The sequence below is a fragment of the Lagopus muta genome, chromosome 3 (genome assembly GCF_023343835.1).
Source record: "Lagopus muta isolate bLagMut1 chromosome 3, bLagMut1 primary, whole genome shotgun sequence".
NCBI classification, from domain to species: domain Eukaryota; kingdom Metazoa; phylum Chordata; class Aves; order Galliformes; family Phasianidae; genus Lagopus; species Lagopus muta.
The window spans coordinates 58749849-58775652 of NC_064435.1; the positions used below are offsets into that span (position 1 = coordinate 58749849).

At 41.5% G+C, this 25804-nt stretch overlaps 1 protein-coding gene across 3 annotated transcripts in view; it reads left to right on the top strand.

Annotated features, from left to right (window-relative positions):
* Positions 1–25504, top strand: part of GLIPR2 (GLI pathogenesis related 2) — a 33141-nt gene extending 7637 nt beyond the window's left edge. Inside the window, exons 1-5 of one of the 3 annotated variants that reach the window (XM_048939425.1) lie at positions 63–458; positions 11053–11161; positions 14831–14934; positions 22541–22618; positions 23663–25504. In XM_048939425.1, coding sequence (XP_048795382.1) covers positions 446–458; positions 11053–11161; positions 14831–14934; positions 22541–22618; positions 23663–23823 — 465 coding nt within the window. In that variant the 5' untranslated portion in view covers positions 63–445 and the 3' untranslated portion in view covers positions 23824–25504. Of the gene's footprint in view, positions 1–62; positions 459–3981; positions 4144–11052; positions 11162–14830; positions 14935–22540; positions 22619–23662 lie in introns of those variants that run through there. The other 2 variants (XM_048939426.1, XM_048939423.1) reach the window with 2 other exon arrangements.
* Positions 25505–25804: the final 300 nt, after the last annotated feature.

A 25804-nucleotide genomic window follows, 5' to 3' on the forward strand; every position in this document is an offset into this window, starting at 1 on the left:
ACTTTAACACGTAGGTAGCTGTAGGAATTAACCCCCTGGGTTATCCCTGCTGTGGCAGCATAGCTATTTGGCAGCACAGTTTTTTTCACAGCATACTCTTATCAGGAAATAGTTGCAATTACGGAACTAAATCGGTATGTAAAAACATGCGGCGGTTTCGAGCTGCTTGGTTACTGTGGAGGCTGCATGGCTGCTGACCCTAAACAGAATCTTTTTAAGCAAAAAAGCAGTGCCCCTATTCCTTATAAGGCATGGGCAGGCTTCCCTGAGCACTGAGAAAGGGGCGGTAACGGGTTATTTCAGCGGAGTTTCTCCAGCAGCAGTCGCGGCAGAGTGAAGAAGTTGCATTGAAATTACAAAGCCCTTCGCCTGAGCTGAGGAATTCAGGCAAGAGAGCGGGAATCAGGTGAAACTGAAAAAAAAAAAATAATATCACGACGTGATCATGGGAAAATCAGGTGAGCAAATGCGTTCATGCAGTTGGCTGTATATCCTTGCAATGGCACCACTCGGTTTTGTGCTCCAAAGCCTCAGTGGCTTTGCTGTGAGCAGGCTGCTTTCATTTGCGCATGTTGCTGGCTGGGAGGAGCATTCTCTCTGACACAGTGAAAATGAGTCTGTTTGATTTAAAAAGCCAGAAAAAAAAAAAACAAAAACCTCTCCCCTCTCCCCCCTCCCCCCCCCCCCCCCAAGACCTGGTCAGTGTAGAGGTAGTTGTATTTTCCTGTATGGTTTTCATTTTGTAGCTGGTAACAGATGTGTTCTGCTGCATGAAAGAGTTTTGTGGCATTCAGAGAAAGGATCGTTTTAAATCTAGTAGCTTTAAAGTTACACTGTGTATAACTGACTGGCAAAGCTTCTTTACATTGCAAATCATCAACAAACTGCTTGGAGAGGGAAGATTTTTTATTGCCCTAGCTTTTAGAAGGAGTTAGATTCAAAATCTGGTTACAGTTACAGTTTAACCAAGTGCTGTCTGACTGAGCTCATAAGTTTTTCCCCAGCTGTGCAGATTTTTGTCAAGCCTCTTGTTCCTGCCTGCTGCGGGCTGCCTTGTTGGGCTCTGTTCATTGCCTGTGTGCTCGGGTTTGATGTTCTGAGTAGAAGAAAACCTCAGTGAAGCTGCCTGGAAGTTGGAGACTTTAAAAGGAGAGATTGCCATGGGATCGGTCCATCTTTGACCCACTAGTGTCACAAGGAAGTCCCTGCAGATACGTGCCTAGAGTCTGAAAATCCCCACTCCTCTTTTGAAACTGCAATGAAACCAAATAGCTTGTTCTTGTGGTTGGGATGTTATTTCTGTAACTAATCAGGGCTTGGTAGCATATTATCTGTCCATTCTATCCATCCGTAGCACACATAGGATGTGCTCAGTGCAATCTGGTCCTTTGTTCACTTAAAAACATGAAGAAACTCAAGGCTAACACTTGAATGAGCCTCAGCATACAAGTGTGCTTCCTTTCTTTTTTTTCTTTTTTTTTTTTTTATTTTTTATTTAAAGATCATCGTCCCGGTTGAGGTCTGAGGATCTGAACCCTCTGAGAATGTGGTTAAAGGCTTGCTCTGACTCCATGGTATGTGGCAGCAGGCCGATACCCAGCCCAGGCTTAGCACCACCTAGCTGCCAGTGCATGGGCTTGGCCCATTTCCTGGAAGCTGTGTGCTTTCAGATAGGTTAGGATTTAGTATCTTACAACCACTTAAATAACTGTAATCGCTAGGAAGTAGCCAGTTCAGCAGTTCCTTGCTAGCAGCATAAGAAGTATGAGTGCCAGATGAGCCTTGCATCTGTATGTTGCATTGGCATAGTTAACTGGGCAAAAGCAGTGTGCCACTCCCAACCCCAAACTGATACAAATCTCTTGTTTTAATACATGCACAATCTCTGTTTGCAGATTGCTGATGCAGTCATAAGGCAATTGCTGTCTTTAGCTGTTATTTCCTGCATATTTGTTAGAGCACATCGGTTCTTTGTTCCAAAATTAGGAGCAGAAATTAGACCAGAAATTCCTTCCACTAAGGTTTGAGTATTGTTTGCTCCACTGAGAAGTTATACAAATAGAGCTTCAAAGTACGTGCTTATAGTTTTTTGTAACCTGTATCATACGTTTCAAGTTAAAAGTGAACCGGGCCCTTGTTGCTGCTTTTGTGCTGTTTGAGCTATTTAAGCTGTACATTAAGCTGAGATCCTGTCCTAACAATCAATTCATTGACTAAATCCCATCTGCCCTTTCCACCAAACTGAAGTCTCTAAATTCCTTTCTGAGATTGATGTTTGCCTTTGCATGGGTGAGCGCAGCTATTCTGAAGAGCACAGCTCTGTGTTTTGTGTGAGATTTCCCGCTCTCGAGGACACACAGAAGACACAGGAGATGCGCAGAGATTTGTCTTTCCTGGGACATGTAGTAGAGATGTAATGGGTAGGGATCTGCCCAACCTCTCAGTGACATCCAGAGCACCTGCTCCTTTCCTGGATCAGAAGAATGAAGGGATTGCCTGAAGGCATACGTGTAGGCTTGTTTAGCTTGGAAAAGAGGAGGCTCCGGGGAGACCTCATTGTGGCCTTCCAATACTTGAAGGGAGTGTATAAACAGGAGGGGGAATGGCTCTTTATGAGGGTGGATAATGATAGGACAAGGGAAAATGGTTTTAAACTGAGACAGGGGAGGTTTATGTTAGATATTAGGAGGAAGTTTTTCACTCAGAGGGTGGTGATGCACTGGAACAGGTTGCCCAAGGAGGTTGTGGATGCCCCATCCCTGGAGGCATTCAAGGCCAGGCTGGATGTGGCTCTGGGCAGCCTGGTCTGGTGGCTGGCGACCCTGCACATAGCAGGGGGGTTGAAACTAGATGATCTTGGAGGTGCTTTTCAACCCAGGCCATTCTGTGATTCATTCATTCTATGATTCATGTAGGGATACTCTAATTCATGTAAACTGGGCACTCTATTTTAGAACAAATCTCTTCAAAGCTGTTTCTTTAACTCTGTATCTTTGGTGAATTTATCTTGAGGTACAAGTATCCCCTTGGAAAACCAGCTCCGCTGTTTAAAATCTCAGTTCTTTGCAGGCATTTTGATTGGAGCTCCCTAATAGTGTGTTGTTTCTAGCTGTCGGATTATACTTAAAGTGTATTCTTTGCAAGTATTCTGATTAAAGACTTTGCATTGGTTTTGCTTCACTTAGTAGAACTGTGCATAATAAGACATCGGTACCTCTAACAGCCTTTTGCCTTGGATGCTGCAGTCTACTAAAACAAGCACATGCTGAAACTCCCCCATCAAACCATAGAGAAATGCCTCCCCTGGTTGTAACTGCTGCAAACACCGCAGCCAAATGTGGGGACCTCCTGTATCCTCCCACTAGCCTTCTCCTTTTGAACAGCATGTGGATTAGCAGTGTGATGCCGCCTCATCTCACCAGAGGGCTCAAAGCAAAAAAAAAAACCACCAAACATCAGGGAGTATTTCAGCAGGAAATGAGCTGATGGTGAGCTGTCTGCTTTTTGTTGCTGTGTTGCTAGGGCTCCGTCACCGCATGGCTCTGACCCCATGCAGCTGTGCAAGGAGGCCGGGGTCCGGAGCAGCGTCATCCCAGAGGGGATATCCACAGCAGCAGCTGCCTGGGGGCTGGGAAGGCAGAGAAAGGAAAGTGTCATTTCTTCCAATCCCCCTCCAACCCTGTGTGTTGGGGAAAGAACCTTGCCCTCCTTGCTTTCTAAAAACTAAGTGGAGGAGGTAGGGAGGGAATAATTTGCTCTTTGACTTCTGGATGGTGAGCGCAGAATGCTCTCAGAGAAGAATGAGCTGAAGTAAATACTGAGAATCTTTTTACAGTGCTTGCTTTTCTTATTTTCTTTCTTCCCACCATCCCTGCCCCCTGCAAGTATGGGTGGGACTCCAAAGAAGTGACTGGGAGTTCCCCACTGCTGCCTATTGAGTCTGTGCAAAAATAAATAGGGACCAAGAAAGGGCTTTAACAAAGAGAAAGGAGATAGGAACCAAACTCAGTGCTGTTTTCCTTATTGCTTTTAATCTCCCTTAGAACTATATGCTGCTTTTAACTTTGAAGGTGCATCCTTGGAGCATGGCATAAAGGACTATAGTGCATTTTCAGAAGGAGCTGCATCTCCAGCTGATGAGAGGTGAGAGTTTGTACTGCAGCATCTCAGGGGGAGGCAGCTGTAGCAGCTCCTAACAAAAGTACAGGTATACAAGAAAAATGACCTGTCTGCTTTCTGAAGAAATGTGACACAAGCTGCCAAACTGACAGCGCATTTTGTGTTGTCCGGTTTTACAGGACCCAGGGGATAGAGAAAATGAATGAATCTAAGCTGCTGGTAACCAGGCATTCATGTTTGGTAACAATGGGGCCCGTGCAGAACTTCATACAAGTTACTTGCTGTTTCTTTTTACACCAGAACTGAATCTGAGGAGGATGAAAAAAGAACCTTTAAAAAATGTAGCTAATTTAATTAAAAACCCTGTACTTCTCCAGTGTGTAGATGATGCTAATTACTCAGTTCATGTTCAGTAAATGAGAAATAATGGAAAATCCTCCAGGAAGACATCAGGCTTTGGCAAACAATGTTTGATGCCTAATCTTTACTTGTTTGTTGAATAAAATCATGCTTTGGGCAGAGTGGAGTGGAGGAGAATGCAGAAGCCATCATCCTTTGTAACAGTGGCTGCTCCTGTTTGTTGTTAGATTAGGAGCCTTAGTTTCTAACGTTCAAGGCAGACAAGTACCAGAAGTGGCTTGCAAAGAATGAGACACAAGGTGATGGTCTGTACTAACCAAAAGAGCTAGCAAGGTTTCTCATGCCATATAATTGCATGTCCAAAAACATCAGCTCTCCTTTCTGGGACCCCCAGGAAATCATTCTGAAAAAAATAATTAAGCATGATGAAAATTTATTTCTGAAAGTGAGTGAAAACATTCAACAAAGCTTTGTTTTCTGTCAGTATAATTGATCCATTTGGTAGTTTCTATCTTGTTTGGATTTGAACTTGTCTTTGTTGCTGCTCTTTGTACAGGAATGGAAAGTATGAGAAAAATAAGTCACTTGACTGTAAGTACAGAGTTGTTCGTTACATATCTGCACAGGCCAGAAGAATATTTCAGATAGCTGTTTTGGTGAAGGCCACTCTGTTCTCCTAAAGATTAGCTGAAGTTTATCTGCATTATGTTTTTACAAGCAAATGCGAGCAAACTCTGCCCAGTCTTTGACGGTCTGAACAGAAACTGTTTCTGAGTCAGTGTGTGGCCTTGATGAGGAGGAGGAAGCAACGCCAAACTCTGGCTAATAATTCTACTCTAGAACTGGCTTGTGTACTGTAGGTTTGAGCCTGTAAGAGATGGCCAAGTCTTGGATGTTTTGGAGGAAGACAATATGGGCCTATTTAAGACCGCTGCAAACATTAATACTTTTCTGTGTTGACTGAGCTGAAGTTAGCAGGGTGAATCTAGGCTTTGAATAGAAATCATGTGGTCTTTGCCTGCTCTCAGCTGTAAGTATGCTTGCTAAATAGCTGCAGGAAATGATGACATTAGCTTCTTTCTGAAGGTTTGCAATGCCACCAGAGTAGCAGCAGGATTTGAAAGCCATCCTTCTAATTTTAACTGTGAAGACTGTCCCTGCACATCTCAGAATTGGAGAAACCCAGGACATCTGGAGTTGGAGGAGACCCACGAAGATCATGGAGTCCAATCCCCGGCTCCACACAGAACCACCCAAAATTCAAATTCTATGTCTGAGAGAAATGTCTAAATGCTGCTTGAACTCTGGCAGCTTGAGGCCATGCCCACTGCCCTGGAGAGCCTGTTCCATGGTTCCACCACCTTCTGGTGAAGGACCTCAGTAAATACAGCATCAGGGAGGGAAGAAGAGAAGAAAAGGAAAGCGTTGCTTCACTTTCTCCTCCTGTGTAGTGTGGTCACTAGGTCACCTGGGACTTTGCTTTTCAAATCATATGTGCCCTAGGAATTATGTCCAATTATGTCTAAGAATGTAAGGCCTTACTAATGAGAGGGTTTCCTTTTTAAAAAGGTTATCAGCTTCCTTACTGTCTATCAAGAGTGTGCGTATGTGTGTTGTATTTACTATACTGTGTTGTCCTCCTTAGCAGAATAGTGATAAAAATAACACTTTTTGATTGTCTCTTATATGCAAAGTCAATACTGACTTCTCCAGATTTGGTGAGCAGCTCATTTCCAGTCTTCTGCGTGATGACCACTCCATGATAGCAACTATTTGTTGAAAGGTTTGCTGATCTCACTGTTTGGAGGGGAGAAGGGCTCCAACCAAAGCTCTTCTTTCTCTCACACGCCCTTTTTCCCCAAAAAATGAAAGCAAGAACTTTGTCAGTAACTTCTGATTAGCTTTTCTTTCTTTATTTTTTTATTCCAAGCTTATGTATCAGAAAGCTCTGCTGCTTTTCTGAGCTGTGCAGTTTCCAGGTTAGCAGGTGTTCCTTTTTAATCAGGGGAGTCAATTGCCTAACAGTTTATAAAAGGCCTTAAGTGAGGAAGCAATCAACACTGTCTGTTATGGCAAGAATAGGATTTGCAATCAAACAGTGACATGAGTAATGTCACTGAAACATTATTACACCAATGGTTTTATATTCTCAGGCAGTATGCTTCACATTGAAAAGGGGAGGGGAATAGTGTGCTATGTCACATGGAGCAGGTAATGCAAGCTTATTAAGCTGCCAGTTTCATGTAGAGGAAACTTGGGTAATAAAATGAGTAGGGAGTGTGTCCATCTGATTCAGTTAACTTAAACGTCTTAGTGTCATCCTGAAGCTCATCCCAGTGGTAGTGAGTGAAGGAAAAGTTGAGGCATAACTGAAAAACATCAGAGAATCTTCTTCCTGAAGAGAGATCTCCTGAACCAAAGGGGAAATTATTCTATTTCTGCTTAAAAACAACAAAGTTCCAGGAAATTTCTGCCACTCAAGCTTGTATGTAACTCTATATCCTAATTCCTTTAATACTTTTAAGCAATACTTTCTGCTAAGTAAGAAAATCCATGTTGGAAAGGAAGTAGTCTAGCAGCAGCTATGCTGAGCACAGGGAGTTTGGCACTGAAGGAGATCAGGTTTTGTGTTTGGAAGTGATGCATGAACTGGAATGCCTAATCCATGCTCCCAAATGACGTTTCTAGAAATCACATTAAGGGCCAGTCTTTGAAGAAATTTTTATCCCAGATGAGGAGCAGAAAGGAGCAGTTAAGTACATGGAATAAGAAAAAAAGTAATCTTTGTGGCATTGCAGAGCCCACCCAGCTCTATGTCACTATGGAATGTTTATGTCCTCAAACCAAAATGCATAGTCAAAATGTAACAGAAGTGTACCTGCCTTCATTTAAGCTTTCTCTGCAAGCTAAATATTCAGCATTTCTCCACTGAAGAAATTCTGTTCTCACAGTGTGAAATATTCAGCTATAGCTAGTTTCTTGAGAAGCATTTCAAGTGAAAATAAAAGTTGCTGATAATATATATGCCAAGCATCTTCGGTCTTAGGTGAGAACGTGGTCATTAGCTGAAGTTGTTTTTACTTAAGAATTTTGTTTGTTTCCAATCTGTTAATAAACTTGAAGCTTGTCAAAATATGAGTATCCTTAGTTATCTAGGAAGGTAATAAAGGACTTCTTGACATATTTACTTTGCAGTTCCTAAAGCTTCCGATGAATTTTCTCATAGAGTTGTTGGGCATATTAACAACTGTATTTGCTGCATCATCTTTCCACGCTCCATTACTACTGCCAGAATAGTACAGTTTTGCAGAGTCGAAGAAGACTAAAGATTTTAGTATTAAATTAGAGCTGCACTTGATCTTCAGTTACCTCTATGTGTGTTTTTTATACAGCTTGCATTTGTGTCCACTCTGTGCATTCTAATATTTGGCTTCTTTCTGCCTGGAGAGTGAATGTTCCTCCCTGTGTTCTGGGCAGAAAAGAGTGTAGAAATAATGTGCAGTATCCTGGCTAAAAATGAGTCACATTACCAGAGTTGTTGGTATCAGTTTTCAGCACTTATTTCTTCCCACACTGGTGGGTTCTTTGAAACATACTTAGTATCTGTCTTCAGAAATGTGATTCTAGCTGTTACATGAGTACATCTCTTCTTATTTATTTTGGGCCATGCACAGGCAGAGTAGAAAGGTGAGGTCTATGTCATGGTTTGAAGATGAATTGGGGCAGTCGTAATGGTATATTTCTGTGTTGGATTCTATGTGAGGTCCAGTTCTTGTTGCATCATCTTGCAAGATTCAGCTAGTGACTGCAGAGGTGACACAGAGCAGCTGGTATCGTGGAGAACGTGTTGGGTAACTCACTTCAGTTTTGATGGCCAGTGTAAGGGAATAAGAGAGTAAGAGAAAATCTGATAGGAAAAGTCAGCCTAGATGCCTCTGCTTACTTTTCCATGCTCACACGAGCTAAACAAAACTGAAAAAGTCTGAAGAAATCTACCAGGTGTGCTCTGTACCACATCATGGGCTGTAAATTCATTGTTGCTTGCTGTCATATCTTAACACAGTGTTCCAGAAGAATCCACAACAGAGGTAAGTATTTGAATAATGAGAAAGAGGCAACTGTAGATAATAGCATTAATTGTTTCTTGCAGTGCACAATGATTCATGTCCAAAACCAACTTTCTTGCAGCAGGAAATATTTTTTTCTAGAAGCTTAAGCAGTCTATGTGAAGGAAAAAAAAAGTACGTCTCCAAAGCTATTTGGGAAGCTGTTCTCATTTGAGTGGGAGCCTGAGAACTCCCATTAATTCTCACTTTTAATATCTTGCTTCTTGGACTATGGAACGTTGATTAAAATGGAAAAACTTAACAGGTATTCTAAAACAAATCTGTAATGTCTTTGGCAGTTGGGCGTCCCTCTCCACGCTTCAGAGTGCAGAGGAGAACAAGTGGAGAGAGGGTGGTGTTTAGCACATGAGTTTGAGTCACTGTAGAGGAGTGGTTCTGTAGCAGACACCTTGGGAAAGGAAGAGAAAGGAGAAGGATGGGAGGAATCTCTAAGCCCAGTAGAGAAGTGTCTCCATGGCTAGAAGAAGCCATGTCCATGTTTTGTTGATCTTTGTAATTCAAGTTGTTAGTACAGAGCTGGATTGTGCTATATGTCTGTTAGGGGATGGATTGACAAAGCCTGCATTTCAGTTCAGTTCAAGCTTTTGTTTCCTAGAAATTTAATTTGTTATTGTAAGTGAAAACAAATTATTTAAATTAAAACTTTGGCATTTGCAGATCAGATTGTATATGCACTCTTTAATGCTGAGCTGATGAGAAATTAAGTCTAGGTGATGACAGTCACAAACTCCTATGCAGAAAAATGCAGCCTGGAGTATGCGACACAACTTCCAAAGCTGTTCATTTCAGCTTTTTTGATTAGCAAACTATCTTAAAATGTCTCTGCTGGAATCTTGTGCCCTCGTATCAGCAAAGTTAAGTCAGTTGGCTGTAGGCTTGCCTTACTCAGTAACCTGTGATAAGCGCCTTAGAAATAGGCCATGACCTACAGGCCACACAAATGAGAGTTTTAAGATCCTGGCTCAATGGAATCAATTAATGACAATAAGGAGGATGAAACTGTTTTGTTAGCAAAGAGTGAGTGGTGCTTAAACACTGAAGTAGAGATGCCTGGTTTCTTTGATGGTATGCAACATGTGGCACAAAGTTGAAGGAAAACCTAAGAGCTGGAATGTGATGGGGCAGATACCATTTCAGTAGGATTTCTGTTGGTGAATTCTCAGCTGTCTTATGACAACAATTTTATACAAAATAAATAAATATAGCCTGAAGGCATGTTGTTGGGGAATACATTAGGTACGTGTCCACAAAAACACAGTGGTGTTTTTGTGTTGGTGGAAGTGAGAATTGAACTAACTCAATTCCATATTCTGTTCAAAGTTATGAAGTACTGAGTGAAACAATAATGACTTTTTACGTGCATTTGGACATTGAGATTAGTTTAGGTCACCATATTATCTTAAGGCTGTTGTTAGAACCAGTGAAAACTCAGACTACAGCTAAAAGCACAAGTGTGGGTTGGCTAATTACCTTAGAAAAAAGTTGCAAGAACAGTGTATGCAAACTGACAGCTATACTGTGGGAGAATGCATCATTACAAACAGCAGAAGAGTGTACGTGCTAATAAAGGAAGAGATGAGTGATTATAGTTGTTAAAATCAAGCAGTGAGAGCAACTTGAGAAATCTAAATTAACAACAGGAAAAACTTTCTAGTCATGAGATCTACTTGGGCTTTGAAAGAATCTTAAATGGAAAATAGTGGGAGTCTTTCTAATTAGAACATTCAGAGTTATAGAATAGAATATAGAATTATAATGCTGATAATATATGTCATAAATGATGTCTCAAATTGCATTAATAAATGTAAATCTGTGTCACTGTAATGGAGTAAATGGAGTAAAGCATGCCTTGGCCTGTCCAGAAGCTTCTGCAGTACAGAGAAAGTGAAAACTGTCTTTCTGTTTTAAAGACACTATCCATGCTTCTCTGACTGTCCCAAAACCCTATTTCAGGTTTCAAATTTCTCTTGAAGCAGGAAATTCCATTAGGTAGCCAGCTGCAGGCACGAGTTGGGTTGTTTTTTTGTTTGTTTTGCTTTTTTTTTTTTTCTCCTTTTGAAACTTCATCAAGGCAAAGAAGAGAGAACATTGAAGAGGACCTAATTCTCACTTATTTCGATTTCTTTGCAGTGGTCATGTGGTATATAGAAATCTTGAAATGAGAGTCAGTCAAACTGACCTTAAATCACCTCCTTATTGAGAAAGGGAATGAAGTTCACTTTTCTCTTCAATCTTTAGTAAGATTGTACCATCCCACTGGAATTGCCTCTTAGAGTTCCTGGATGGAAGGCATCAATGGTTCGTATCATCCTACTTGTAAGCAGTGAGAGTGGCATGGTTTTTCAGTCCCACCTTCTCCAGCATCTTAGTTTTCAGGGTATGTTTTTCTGTCTTCACTGATGTCTGTATTTGACAGACTTTTCCAACTTTTTTGATGTGATTTCAGCTTCCAAACAATTTGCTGAAGAGGTCTTGAAAGCACACAATGACTACAGGAAGAAACACGGAGTCCCCCCATTAAAACTCTGCAAGAAGTTAAACAGAGGAGCCCAACAGTGAGTTCAGTCCTTTCTTTTCTCTGATAAGATTTCTGTCACTTTTATTGACTAGAGTTGACTGTGCACACTGCAAAAATACTTTTCTTTTTGACATGCTGGTATTCAGTGAAGGCCTACTGGATGGAAAGTGATGCACTCTACTCTTTTTGTCTTCCTACCCAACTCTTCTCTTCCTTTCTTTCTCCATCAAACAGCACCACCTAATCATATGTGCACTTCTCTGGTCACAACAGTGTAAATCTTTCTTGCATTTTCTTTGAGACGTGGGCTGCATCTGTCTATGCCTGTGTATCTCCATTACAGAAGGTGATTGCCTAAAGCATGCTTTGCTCCCAACTGCATCAAATGATGTATTGTCAGCTGCATGAGAACATCTGCTGCTGCTGAAATAGCGAGGAAAATAACTTTTTCATGGTAGGAAGTGATGACTGGTCTTCCTACTGCCTGATTTAAGTCTTTCTTACAGTAACTTTAGACCACTATTGCTTTGCCTCTTTGCTGCATGTATGTGACAACCAGATTGTTTCCTTTCTCTCTGTAGTAAACTTTTTCAAAGTGGTTTTCACAAAATCATAGAATCATAGGATGATTGAGGTTGGAAGGGACCTCTGGAGATCATTTGGTGTTCTATTTATTTGCAGGCTGAGGTATAGATCTTTGCAATATGAAGGACATACTTGAAGGAAAAAATGCTGACTAAACTCTTCCAAAAATAAATGTCTTCCCCCCCCTAACAGCTAAATGGTGGTCAGTTTGATCCCAGCAAACATGAGATCTCACCTCCGATTACACTTTCTACCATAACCATGCCAGGTTTTCCAGGCCAGCTGGCTCAGAACCAGAGAGGCTGTGGTGTTTCCAGAACCCAATTTATTCTCAGCATCATGCTGCACTTTGCCATAAAGATGGTTCAGTTCTCTCAGCCTAGAATGGAGATCACTACGAGGTGTTGTGCCATACAACACGCCATGTACAGGGCATGTAGATGTGCCCTGTGGCAGCAATCCATGTTAATTTTGTCTGCCTTCTTTCCTCTTCTTTTTTGAGACACCATGATAACTAGATACGTTATTTCTGTGATGCCAGTGACTGCATACCTGTGCAGTCTTGGTCTTCTTCAAAGATTTGGAGTTTTTCTGCTTTATCTGATGCCTCACAGCGAGGAAGAGATTTCACTGACTTGTCCCATCTTTGCTCTTCCAACTTTTACAGTTGGGTTGAGCAAATCAATTTGTATGAATAGTTGAAATTATTCTGTGAAATAGGCATTTCTGCACATTTCTCCATTTAGGTCCTTCTGGAGCTCCTCACAATCCTCTCTGGTCTCAGCTGACTTCCTTCACTGTGTTCAATAGCAGTTGGAAGCCTTTGGTAACTTATAAGTATTACAGTTGTGTTTAGAAACTGGTGCAATTGTTCAATAGCAAGAACCAGAAATGTTTTGTTCCGAATAGCAGACATGAAATGTGAGAAATCTTATTTTTTCAAGTTAGATGATGCATAATCTAAAATTCAAAAGCTTCAAAGAGCTTCACTTTTTCTTTTCACTGTATCTGGTATCTCTGTTGAAATGTGTCTGATGTATCTCTTCTTCTCTGTCTGTATTGAAAATGGTGTGCTTTCTACTATTTTCAGTCCCAAGAATGGAGACAGGCTAACTGAATTGATTATTGGATCCCTGTTTTAGGATGAGTGAGTCACCCTCAGCAGGTGTCTGTTTATATCTGACTGTAATGAAGCATAGGGTGATGATCTCAGATACAAATCTCATGTTTTCAGCTGCCTGAGCAGGAGGGAATTAATCACCCTTTGTCTCAAATCGTTGGCAACTTTGTCCCAGTCTTACCTCTTTCTTGGAATGTGCAAATCCTTAAAGAGAAGCAGCGCAGGACTATGGGGATAGAGGACATGAAGGAGTGTCAAGAGATCCTCTAGTTCTGGATCTAGCAGATTCACAACTGGCAAGCTTTCATTATTTCTAAACTACTGGTGGTAGCTCAATGTGGTATTTTTGTTTGATTTCTTTTCTTAGAAGGATAGGACAAAAGGAAAGCAGGACCTAATGACTAAAGTACTACCTTGGGCCAAAATGCTCAGCTAGGCAATCCTGTGTCTGACAGATGCCAAGCTTTGGGAAGAAGCAGCAGAACAAGACATACATAGTGATCCTTGCTCTGTTATCTTCTCCTGGAAATTACAAAATTGCCTAGGAAATTGTGGTTTTCCTAAATATTAGGTAGTATCTTTTTTTATTTTTATTTTTTGGTTATAGGTGTCTAATAGCCCCTGAATACACACACTGTAATTTTCTCTAGCTCCTTTCAGATCCCCATGTGTTTTGGTGTCTGCCTCATTGGTGATAAGCTTTGTAGCACACTATGGAACGATTGTTTTGTTTTATTTGACTTCTAAATCTACCTGATGATTTCTGATGCTGTGAGAAATGACAAATGGTCTTTTGAATTTGAATGTCTCTGCACTGAAGCCTTTCCAATGCTGACTAAAGAGAATAATCCTTTTACACATGAAGTTATTTTTAATCCCATTGTAATTAGACAATCAAAGTACCTCCCACACTCTCATGTGTTAACTTCTATGGAAACAATGCTTCTTATCCCTGTGCTGCTACACACGTTTGTTGTTTCAAATTCTCCCTGTGATTTCTTTCTCTTTTCACTCACTTTGATTAAATCCCAGCTTCAGTCCATTTTTCTATTTTATGTAGAAATCAAGTTAATGGTGCAGAGTTTTTGGAACTGTTCTCTACTTATCAATTAAAACTGGTTTAAGCACACTTTCTATTTTTTGATAGTAAAACACTAGCAAAACATTGAAGTGGCCCCAGGACTTCTGCAAATATATGCTGGAAATCTCCATCTAGTGTTACAGCGAGTCATTGACTGTCCCCTGTTGGAGGAAGGCTTGGATTTTGCTCCCTTTCCCATATGTACACCTGATTTATGAATTATCTGCGTGCTGATTTTTGAAGCTACATTATCTCTTGTGCAGGTTACTCCAGTGAGGGGGTTTGGAAATGTTGAGATTTGTAGCAATGCTTATAAATGCTTTCCTTTCCCCATTGAAGTTGCAGCTGTGGATTTCCAGGTGCTGGGTAGACAGGATGAAGGGAGATCTACATTCTGTTTCTTTTAGACCTTTCTCATCCATGGCACAAGGGCTCAGAAATACATGCAAAATGCTCTCTGGACTTTCCTTTCTCATGAGTGATAGATCTATACAGGTGTAAAGCATCCCTGGCATCAGAGATTTGCAACTGAATAACTTCACTTAAACTGCCATCTTCTAACAGGACAAGGGGAAATGGTTTAAAACTAAAAGAGGGGAAATTTAGACTGGGGATAAGAAAAAAGTTTTTTACAGTGAGAGTGGGGAGGCACTGGCACAGGTTACCCAGAGATGTGGTGAATGCTCCATCCCTGGGGACGTTCAAAGTCAGGCTGGTTGGGGCTCTGAGCAACCTGATGTAGCTATAGGTGTCCCTGCTCATTGCAGGGAAGCTCGATGAGATGACCTTTAAAGGTCTCTTCCAACTCAAATGATTCCATGATTCTAACATTCCTTGTTTGCATTTCCTCTTTCTCTTCCTTCACCTCTCCATCCTCTTTATCTGCAGTCTGTAACACAATGTGTGCATCCCTTTGCTAGGTATGCAGAAGAACTGGCAGCCTCAAGGGTCCTCAAACACAGCTCTGAATCTGCTAATGGAAAATGTGGAGAGAATTTGGCCTGGGCATCCTACGATCAACCAGGTAAATTTTCTTCCCTTGCTGTCTCACAGACACCATATAAATAGCCTGTTTCATTTTCCTTGGGCTCAGAGCATGAGTGAGCTGGATGTCAGGGCTGGTTGCAAGAGTACTGCCATTGCCTTCACTTCCAAAAAGTGGCCACTGCAACCTAACCCATGTTCCATGGGCACAGGCTTCTGGTATGCAGACACTTACGTTGCTGAAAGCAAGAAACACAGATATGCACTGAAGGGGTAATGCATTGTGGCAGCAGGTTATGTCCCTTTAAAGATAGGATTTGGTGGCCAGGCTGTTCTGTATGTCCCAGCTGTGCACCTTCTTTGAATTCTGTTTCATGGGAGGGGAGAAGGAAGCTGTCAATGCCCTGTTTTTCACCTTTATCCTTTGTTTGCCCTAGCCTGAGTAAAGGCTGACCACAGGTCAACTGTGGTGAGGAAGGTAGAAAAATGGCAATTGCATGCTACACAGCAGTTCCTGTTTTGGAGGTCAAATAGACAGTGGGAAACCAAAGTGACAAAGGCAAGTGTGTTAGGCAACATCTGATCTCTTCTGCTCTGTCAGTAAACAGAAGGTTTGAGCTCTTTTCCCTGCCTTCATTTCTGAAGATAAAAGTTCTCCGTATATTTTCTGATCATAAATGTAGCACATAATAGGCAGCCTTCTGTTTGGATACCCAAGGAGCTGAATTGTGGCCATGCTGACAGCCTGCAGTGAGCACTCAGAGCTATGCTCAGCAGGCTCTTCCCTCCTTCCTCCTCCAGCATGCAGAGTTAATGCCTCCGCCTGCTGAGAGAGCAGTTGGTGTGTATTATGAGTGACCACTTGCTTTCTTTATTTCCATCCACCCCTGGAATTCACAATGCAGTTTAGAGGAGATAGGAGCTCATTTGTGTGGACTGTAGGTCCTGTTTTAAGGACCTGGAAATTTTAGTAACTGAGTTCTAGGCCCAGGGGCACTGCTGGATTCCTTTGCAAGTGCTAGCTGTAGCCCTGCATGGGTACCTTTTTATATTGAAAAAGAAACCCGGGGTGGAAAAATCTAATTGGATCTACTAATATTTGACGTTCAGTCGATTGCAAGAGTCTGAGGTAAGTCTTCAGAGCAGCATGGGAACAAACAGATGTATGGCAAAATTTGCACAGTGCCTATGACTCACTAAGCTAACTTCTTCCTTCTTGTTTATGCTGATGGCCTATGCTCTTCCCCTGAGGTTAAAGAAACAGGCTTCTCATTCAGAGAGCTGGAAACAACACACATGGATCCTTCCATAAATTATATAATGCTAGTCCTTTTTGGATCGCACTTGTTTTCTTCTATGCACTGTTTCCATGCATAACTTGCCAGTTTTGAGCAGTTTTTTATTGCTATTTTTTATTCATAGAATTGACTGCCTTCCTGAGAAAAATAAGCTACATCTTTTGTTCTGTGCTACATTTCCTATGTGTCAGGATGAGTCAGAGTATCAGAGTAAGAAAACTCCTTGTTCAGAGAAAGCTGTTCTGTCCAGGCTTAGTTTTCATCTCTGTGGAGCTGGTTACTTCTTCCTCTTTTTCTCATACAGTTCCCTCTGGATAGTTAATTTGTAGCCTGCTCAATGAGGCTGAAATTTGTATTAGGCATCTATTCAAGGGCTTAATAAAGGGAGACTGTCTTCCTCCCCAGATAAAGAAAAACTCAATAAACCTCCAGCTTAGTGTGTTTTCTCTCTGACACAAGTAATGCTATTGTTTATTTTGACTCTTATGGAGTTCTGTGATAATGCCAGAAGATAAATTTATTGTTTCAGAGATGATTTAAGCTTTAAATTGTAAGAGTCTTTTAGTTTCACCCCTCTCCTGGCTCAGGAATCTCTTACGTTGTATTCAGGATTTTGGAGTTACACAGCCTAAAGCTGTAGCTGGAAATATATTTATCCCTGTAATCCAAGAAATAGCTGACAGCCGCTTCCTCCCTCCAGTCCTTCAGGAACTGCTCTGTGGCAGACTTCTCTTTGTCTCTGTTCACGTAAGTGAGCTGTCATCTGCCACTGCTACAACGGAGACCACAGCCTGCCTGGGCAGCTGCACTGTGTCAGGCTTCTTAGGACGCCTCATGTCATTTGTCATGTACGGGGAGGCCTAAGGCAAGCACTGAATGATTCAGTTCTGGTTGGGATGAATGCTGTCATGAAGAGTGTGTGTGTAGTCCCTGAAAACACTGCAGCTGATGAACTTTGGGGAGTTTGTAAGAGAAATTCACTGCTTGGTATTACCTAAATCTATTATGGGAGGAACCTGGGTTTGGCTACAAAATCAGGTCTAGTGTGCAGAGCAGCACAGGCACATTCTGCCCCAGCCCTGAAGGAGCACGCTCTGACTCACAAATATGGTTACTTGAGGCATCTGTGGCTCTCTATTCCTCTCCAATACCAGATTTTCACAGTACTGCTAAAAATTCCCCCATTCCTGGAGGCTCAAGGCCAGGTTGGATGGGGCCCTGGGCAGCTGAGCTGGTGAGGGACAGCCATGGCATGGGGTGGGGATGGGTGGGCTTTAAGGGCCCTTCCAACCCAAACCATTCTGTGATTCCATGTTTCTGTGAAAATGGACCTTCATGAGAGATGCTGAAAGTAGAGAATTACACCCTCTGAGATAACTTCTGGTGGAAACTTAAATTCACCTCTCCTGCTTTCCCCTAAGAAAGTGGAAGAGAAATTGGTAACAAAAGCTAGGAAACACTAAAGGAAAGATATGAGGTTTAGGGTACCTGGTTTGTCGATTTCTGTGGTGCTTCTCATCCTCACACAGAGATGTAATCCATGTGCTGTAATCTTACCTGAATGCTGTTAATGATTTTCTCAGATGGCTTGAAAATTTAAGGTTTCTTAGGTATAAGGAGAGACAGTAAGAGTGGCCGCAGAGAAATTAAACATCAGGTGAGCAGAATACAGTAGCTGGGCTGCTACAGCCTTGTGCCCCTGGGTCCAAGCAGTCAGTGAAGCAAGAGTATATTCCCAGGCGTGCATAGAATCATAGAATGGCTTGGGTTGGAAGGGACCTCAAGGATCATGAAGCTCCAACTCCCCTGCCACAGGCCGCCAACCTCCCCGTTTAACACTAGACCAGGCTGCCCAGGGCCCCATCCAATCTGGCCTTGAGCACTTCCAGGGACGGGGCATCCACAACCTCTCTGGGCAGCCTGTTCCAGCACCTCTCTACTCTTTCTGTAAAGAACTTCCCCCTGATATCCAACCTAAATCTTCCCTCCTTCAACTTAAAACCATTTCCCCTTGTCCTGCTGTTAGCTACCGTTTCAAAGAGTTGACTTCCCTCCTGTTTGTAGGCTCCCTTTAGGCATTGAAAGGCTGCAATCACGTCACCCCAAAGCCTTCTCTGGGCTGAACAAGCCCAACTTCCACAGCCTGTCTTTATATGGGAGGTGCTCCAGCACTCTGATCATATTAGCGGCCCTCCTCCGCACCCTCTCCAACAGCTCCCTGTCTTTCTTGTATTGGGGCCTCAGACCTGGATGCAGTACTCCAGATAGGGCCTCATGAGGGCAGAGTAGAGAGAGGCAATCACCTCCTTGTCCCTGCTGGCCACCCCTCTTCTGATGGAGCCCAGGATGCATATACACGCATGCATAGACAGCGTGTACATACATATATGTATGAGCAGGTGGCCACATGGATCAACACGGGCAGGTACGGGCATTATTTACACGAACAGCATCAATGGCCTTATCCTGTGCCCCTTTCTGGCCCATCAGGACAAACATCTACTGTTGGAATATGTATAAATGACATATATGCATTTATTTCCAACAATGGATTCTTAAAAATGTATATAATAAAATATTATTGGCAATATAAAATAATGTATATAAAATATATTCTTTTCCCAGTAATGGGAATTTGGGTACCTTCAGCTGTTGGGCTCAGACACCTGGTCTGTCCATTAGCTGCCCCTGTATCCCAGCTACAGGGGATGGATACTGGATGTACAGCCCCGTGGAGGTGCAGTTCCACTCCAGCTGCTGGTACAGACCCTCTCATCCATGCACACCCAGCTCTCTGGGCTCCCCTTCTCCCTTAGTGCTGATGCAGCCCATGAGAGTGAGATTCAGCCTGATTGGAAGTGAACCAAGCAGGTCATCAGTCAGCTGTTGTTAGAAGGGTGGAGCTGAACATACATTTCCATAGAAAAAGTGTTGAAACTGTAAATGTGGTTTACAACAATGCAAAGAGGAGGGATGTTTAAAAAAAAAAAGTAGTATAGTAACTGGCTCTGCCACCAGAAGAGGAACTGCAGGTTGTAGGACAAATCTGCATGGTTTTGGTAGAACTAAACTTCCATCATTTCTGCCAGAATCCACAGTGATGGATGGGAGTGCCATCTCTTTTCTCTTTTTCCTTCTGCTTGAAATGCATTTTGAACAATATTGTTCAAACAGCAACCTTGTTTTGAAGGGGACTTTTGGGGGAGTCAGAGCTGTTTTCAGTGAAAAATTCCAGTGCAAGGTAAATTGGGCTCTGAGTGTAATTGCATAACTTGAAATGGAAATACTATGGTCAGTTCTCTGAACCAGCACATCTGAGGATGCAAGTTGCTATCAAAGGGGCTCAGTGCTCTGCTGACTGCTGTGTTGGCCTCTTTCTATTTATTTCCTCCAGCCCCTGGGAAGCCCAGGGGTCACTGGGGTAACAGCAGTTTTCCAATAGTTGCATGTGTACCAGTTATTATATTGAACAGTTCTTTCTTGTTCTCCTGCAATAAGTTTTTGGGCACCGTGGCTGGGAATTAACACATGGTAAATTGTGTTACATGCTTGTGCTTGTTGTCCTTCTTGAGCAGGACTGGATCATTCTTTTACCTGATGCCATTGCCATCTTCTCTGAATTTAAAGTGTTATCAGATTTTCACATTATAGTATTCTTTAAATAATATATCTATCTTTGTAAAAACTTCTATGTCTCTCACAATCTTTCCATTATGCTGAGCTTAAGTTTTGCTCGCACAGAGCCTAGATGCATTTCTTAGAGCTACAGTAGACAGCGTGGTGTTGACTTTCTCTTGAGCTACTCTTTCATGCCATGTCACACTGCAGGGAACAGTGAAGTACTAGTAGCACTGAAAGTGCAGTCCTACATTTGTAAAAGTTCATTTACATAGTGCAGTCACTTAAGCACTTGTATATACAAAGTGCATATGCTCTGTAAGGTCTGACATGTCTGCTGAAGCACTCTGTGCTTCTATTCAACAAAGATTTGTTTAGCTTTTGTACTATATGTTTTTTGTTTTTCCTTTGACTTACACACAGATTGCTCTTGGCACAATTTTTAGTCTTTTAGCTTTACTTAGAGTAGCAAATGAGCAGGTATTGTATTTGCTTTACAGACTCTAGCCATTAAGCAGGTCTTCTGGTGTTGTTATTTGGTACTGGGCAAGCAGGGAAAGAAGGAACCTGTTGTTACTCCCAGAACATTTACTTCAGGAATCAAAACATGTTTGCTACATCTTTATGTAGAAAATATAAACAAACTCACTAAGTGAGCCCCATTCCTAACAAGCAGCGTGCTATGGATCAGTTCCTAGAACTTCCAGTTCACAAACCTCTCAGAGATGGCAATTCACTCAGTATTTTCTTTCAAGTGACAGCTCTGACAGCCAGGCTGCCAGGCTAACAACGCCATCAGTTGAGCAGATTGCACTCGTAAGTCTAAAGAGGTGAACAGCTCAGCGTCTGACTTCAGGAACAGCGCAAGTTTGAGACTTTTTGCTGTGAAATAGCAAACTGTGAGTCACTGTGGTTCTGCAGCCAACAGTCCGCCAGGGACCAGCGTTCTTCATGACGGTAGTCTTGACAGCTTTGGCAGCTTGCTCTGGGATCAACTGGCCTTGCGTTATACTTCCTGGAATGCTAAGCAGAAACTTCATTACTGATGTAGCACAGGGAAAAGGCTGCCCCCTCCCTGTCTGAGACAAGAATTTCCTAAGAAACAGTAATGGAAAAGACGTAATGTTTGACTTTTGAGTGCATCTGCAAGTTCTGCTCTGAGCTTCTGCCCTCTGTGCTGTCTGTTCAATCAGATGCGTTGCAGATTCATTCACGGTCAGAATCTGCTCTCATCTATCAGGTTTCTAAACAGCTCAACGAAAGCAGATAGGGTTTTTCTTTGGTAGATGTCACTGTTAGAAACCTACAGACACGTAGCACTATGCCACTGGCTGTAGTTGTGATCCTTGTATAGCTGTGATCGGTGAACACCTCGGATGAAATGAGCCAGTGCTGGGCACAGATTTCCATACAGTACCAGCTCCTGGAGATGTAGTACCCTGAGCTAGAGAGCTCAGAGTGGAAATTCACAATGGCTCAGGTGCTGTGTAAAACAATTAAGAAGAATAAATCCACTCAGAAATTTGAAGGATGAAATGCTGATGGGAGCATATAAAACTACAGGGTGTAAGGATAGTCATTTTGGTTTGCTGGGAGTTGTGAAGGAACATCTTCATATACCTTGATCCACAGGTTGGGGGGCTCACTGTAGAAAAGGCCCCTGTGCTTTTTAGCCAGAAAACCTGGCACGGCTCTCTGAAGTCTTTTCAAACTTGCTCCAAGATGGAAGAGCTGCTGAAAGTGGTGTGTAGAAACATAATGACAGGAACACTCATCCAAGATAGGGGAGATGCATCTTCAGCTACCTTCCAGGCTTACCATTATAGAAGGGCAGACACAAACCATGGACTCCATGTGTTTAATTGCCAGGCAGTTAAACATTTTGTTAAGGACTGCATGTATCTCTGCTCATCCAGGTCCAAATGCTGTGCCACACTGACCTCTTTTGTCTGAGAGCTTTTCTAACTTCAGCCCTATTAAGTTTTAAGTACATCTGAGAATTGGCTTGCGGTCCTGTTTACTGTGCTGTTGGTGTCAGAATTCTGCTCCTCTTCAGGTCCATCTTATCCAAAGAGCACCTCTCCACAGACGTCTACTGCTGTACCTGTTCAGTGCATTGCTGTCCTAGATCTCAGCCAGCCTGTGCCATGGCCACATCCCTTGCACCTCAGTGAAGAAACTGATGGATTGTGGTTGTATCAGGGAGCTGAAAACTCCAGAAACTGATGGCATGAGATGGTTAACAAAAAACAGACTGATTAGTGACTGTGTAGGAACAGCTGTTGCAAAACAATAAAAATTTGGCATGTAATGTGCTATATCGTGTTACCTACATTTCAAACACTCTTATTCAGTAAAAGTGTTCCTTCATGTGCCTGGAAGTTGTGCCTTGGGTTGTACAGGTCTTGCCAGCTGTTAACTGAAGATCATACAGTCACCAAGGTTAGAAAAGACCTCCAAGATCATCCAGTCCAACCGTCCATATATCATTAATATTTCCCTTCTAAACCATGGTTCTTAGTGCAACATTTAAACATTTAAACATTTCTTGAACACCTGCAGAGAGGATGACTCAGCTACATCCCTGAGCATCCCTGTTCCTGACCACTCTTTCAGAGGAGAAATCTGTCCAAACTTCTGACCTGAAGATCGTGCTGGTCAGACTGTAAGTGAACTATGTTCTTGTGTTTGTGTTACCTGTCCTGATTCCACATTTCTTCTGTGTTTCAGGGAAGGATGTTGCTGATAGATGGTACAGTGAAATAAAGAATTACAGCTTTCAAAACCCAGGGTTTTCTTCAGGGACAGGTAAGTTCAGACTGATTACCTTCTCTTCACAACCAGGACTTTTCCTTTAAAGAAATTGTCTGCTGCGCTTGTTTTGATAGTTTTCAAAAATCTACCTTGTTCTTAGGAGAACAATATTAGAATTTCCCCCAAGCTTTTATGTTAGAAACTGATAGAAAGGTAGAAGAATCTGTGAGAAATGAGGAAGGTTTGGAATTTGGTTTTTCTTTTTAATATATTGTGGGGTTTTTTCTGCAACTCTAAAATTTCTAGAAGGGACCTTATTTTTAAGGCAAGTCAATTTGTAAAAAACACTGAATTGAAATGATATAGGTGTCTCACTAAATACAGTGTGTTGTTGTTTACACTGGCATGTGTCTTCCGCCAAGATGTATCACTACAGTTGCAGAGGTTACTTCAGCTGTAATCTGGAGATCATCCACAGGTCATTGACTGCATATTATCAGCCCAGTGCTCAGTGAACATAAGAACATTGTTTCTTGAATAGTAATTGAGCAAGAGATACAACTAAGCTTGTTTGAGATGAAGAAAATCTTGCTTTTCTCCCATGGTGCTTGTTTGTGCATAGGGGGAACAACTGATAACATAGCTTAGGGGTGGCCATTAGAGGTAAGCAGAAGCAGCCACAAAAAGAAAAAGAAAAGCAGCAACAAAGAGAATTATCTTGAATTGTTCTCCATGCAGACATAATAGGGAAGGATGAAATGGTAGAACTGCTATTCTTACTGCAGGAAGTAAACACCATAATGTCTTTGTGGAATTTTATGTCATTTATTCATCAAAGTCCTTCTTTCATGATTCTCCTACTTTATATTCTTATTTGGAAATAGGACATGGAGCCAAGAACACTAATATGGAACAGGTCAGAGCAGGCTTGTTCAAGACAAGATGCTAGATAGGTTTTTTCGCATGCCTTTAGTGAGATCTCCTGTTAGAGAAAAAAACAGTTTCGTATGCCTCTTTCTCCCCATCTTCCTCAATATGTTTGAAGGAATAATATAGATTTAGTACCTAAGACATCTGCGTGTTTTTCTCTTTCTTCAGGTCATTTCACAGCAATGGTTTGGAAGAACACAAAGAAAATGGGTGTTGGAAAAGCATCTGCTAGTGATGGTTCTACATTTGTGGTCGCTAGGTACGATCCAGCTGGAAATGTAGTAAATCCAGGCTACTACGAAGAAAATGTCCTTCCTCCAAGAAAATAACCTTTCTTTGGAGGTAGTCTTACTGCTTTGTGACAAATGAACCTAGGTTTGGACTTAACACTGTTTGAAGTGAAGTAGAATTCAATGAAATTTCCTGTTGGATACTGCTGCTCACTTTTCATTGCAGAAGAAGCAATTACATGTTGCTTGAGTCAATCTGCACATTAAGTCCCTGTTGTTTCTGAGGAGACTTCAGTTTATTTGAGGATGAAGTATATGCAGCATTTCTGAGGGGTAAAAGTTTCTAGTTTGTTCTTTTTTGTGGTAGTTTGCATGAACTCTGTGTCAGTATGTGAGAATACACATGTTGGATGTTTTTGTCTAAACAAGCAAATTCGTAGCTCTATGTAAACTGAAGATACCAGCTTGTAACTATATCACGTATTCCAGGTTTTCTTTTTTTTGCTATTGAGTGCGACTTCTTTGCTCTGTCTGTACCTTTTTCTACTGTGAGGTCTCATCCCTACAGCTTGAACGTATGCAAAGCCTCCTGTATGAAAGTTACACATACATATAAAACGCAGTGCAATCCAGACATATATGCTTTCATTAAAATGATCTCACGGGACACTAAGACTACACTGGCAAAGTTGTACCAGTCAAGCAAGCTATAACTCATGCATGACCAAAAAATTACTAGAAATGTTTAAAACTTAGCTTTACATTTCAGGTGCTAATATCTGAAAACACAACACTATCTTAGTTTACAGAGTATATTATCTTATAATCAAATCGATTACTTCCCTTCCAGAAAAGCAAGGCACTGCCATTTCTCTTTGATATTTACACACAAAATAAATTTCTCTGGGAAATCATCATCGATTTCATTTCACGGTAACTTATTTCCTAGAGAATATCTTCTGCAGACATTAACATTCCCAAATCGTAATTAAGAGATGTTTGTTCATAAAATTCAAAGAGTTCATGTACTGTGCTTCAATTTGGGATTTTCTTTTCTGTGTAAGGGTTCCTTTTGACTTCTGCTGAGATTTGGCTCATGAAGAGTGCCATTGCAGAAATACTTTCTTTTGTTTACACAGTTGAAATAAACTGCACTGTTACAGCTTGATGATATGTCACTGTGATGCTATATATTACAATCCTTTTGCTGTAACCAAGAATTTAATACATATTATGACATCTGAAAATTATATATTTTTGAATATGAATCACTGAAGTCTTTGCTGTTACCTGAATTTTTGTTGAATAATCTTTAAATTTTATTTCCAAAACATTAACATAGGACAATATTACTTAAGTAATGAAGTGCAAAAAAACAAAACAAACAAACAAAAAACAACAACAAAAAAAAACCCACCAAGAAAGAAAGAAACAAACAACAACAACAACAGAAACAACCAAAAACCAGCAAGTAATCTAGCCAAGAAAAGACAGGAGACCTAAGAAATGATAAATCATAATATAGACAAGAGACGACCATCACCTTTTTATACAGACTTTGAACTAAGCCTTGGATTCAATGCTGAACAGACATATGTCTTTCTCTGCTGAACTCCTGCTTTGTGTTTTAATTTCTCCCTCTCTTGGTTGACACGTTCTCGGTAAAGAACAGCCACGTCACTCCCACTCAGACATGTCTGTTTAGTAACTGCAGTTTTGAGGCCTTCCCATCTTCAACTTTCATTTAAGAAATGTCAAATAAATCAATGGTATTCAAATACTTTTTTTTTTCCACTTTCTTGCTGCTGTTGGCCCTATAACTCTGAATGGTTGGTGTATATGTTCAGTTGAGTGAATGCGAGTGTTTCACTGCTGCCACCTAATATGTTTTTTATGTCAGACCTGGGAGGATCTTGGTGAAGAGAGGACAAAACAAAACCAACCTGGTCATTAGCTTTATTTAGAATGATAATGGCAAGTGAACTTCCTGAGGTTTTCAGAAGGAACATTTTGAGGTGGTGTCTGATCATCTGACATGGAAGGAACTCAAAGCCACTCAAATAGACCCAGTGCAAGCTTT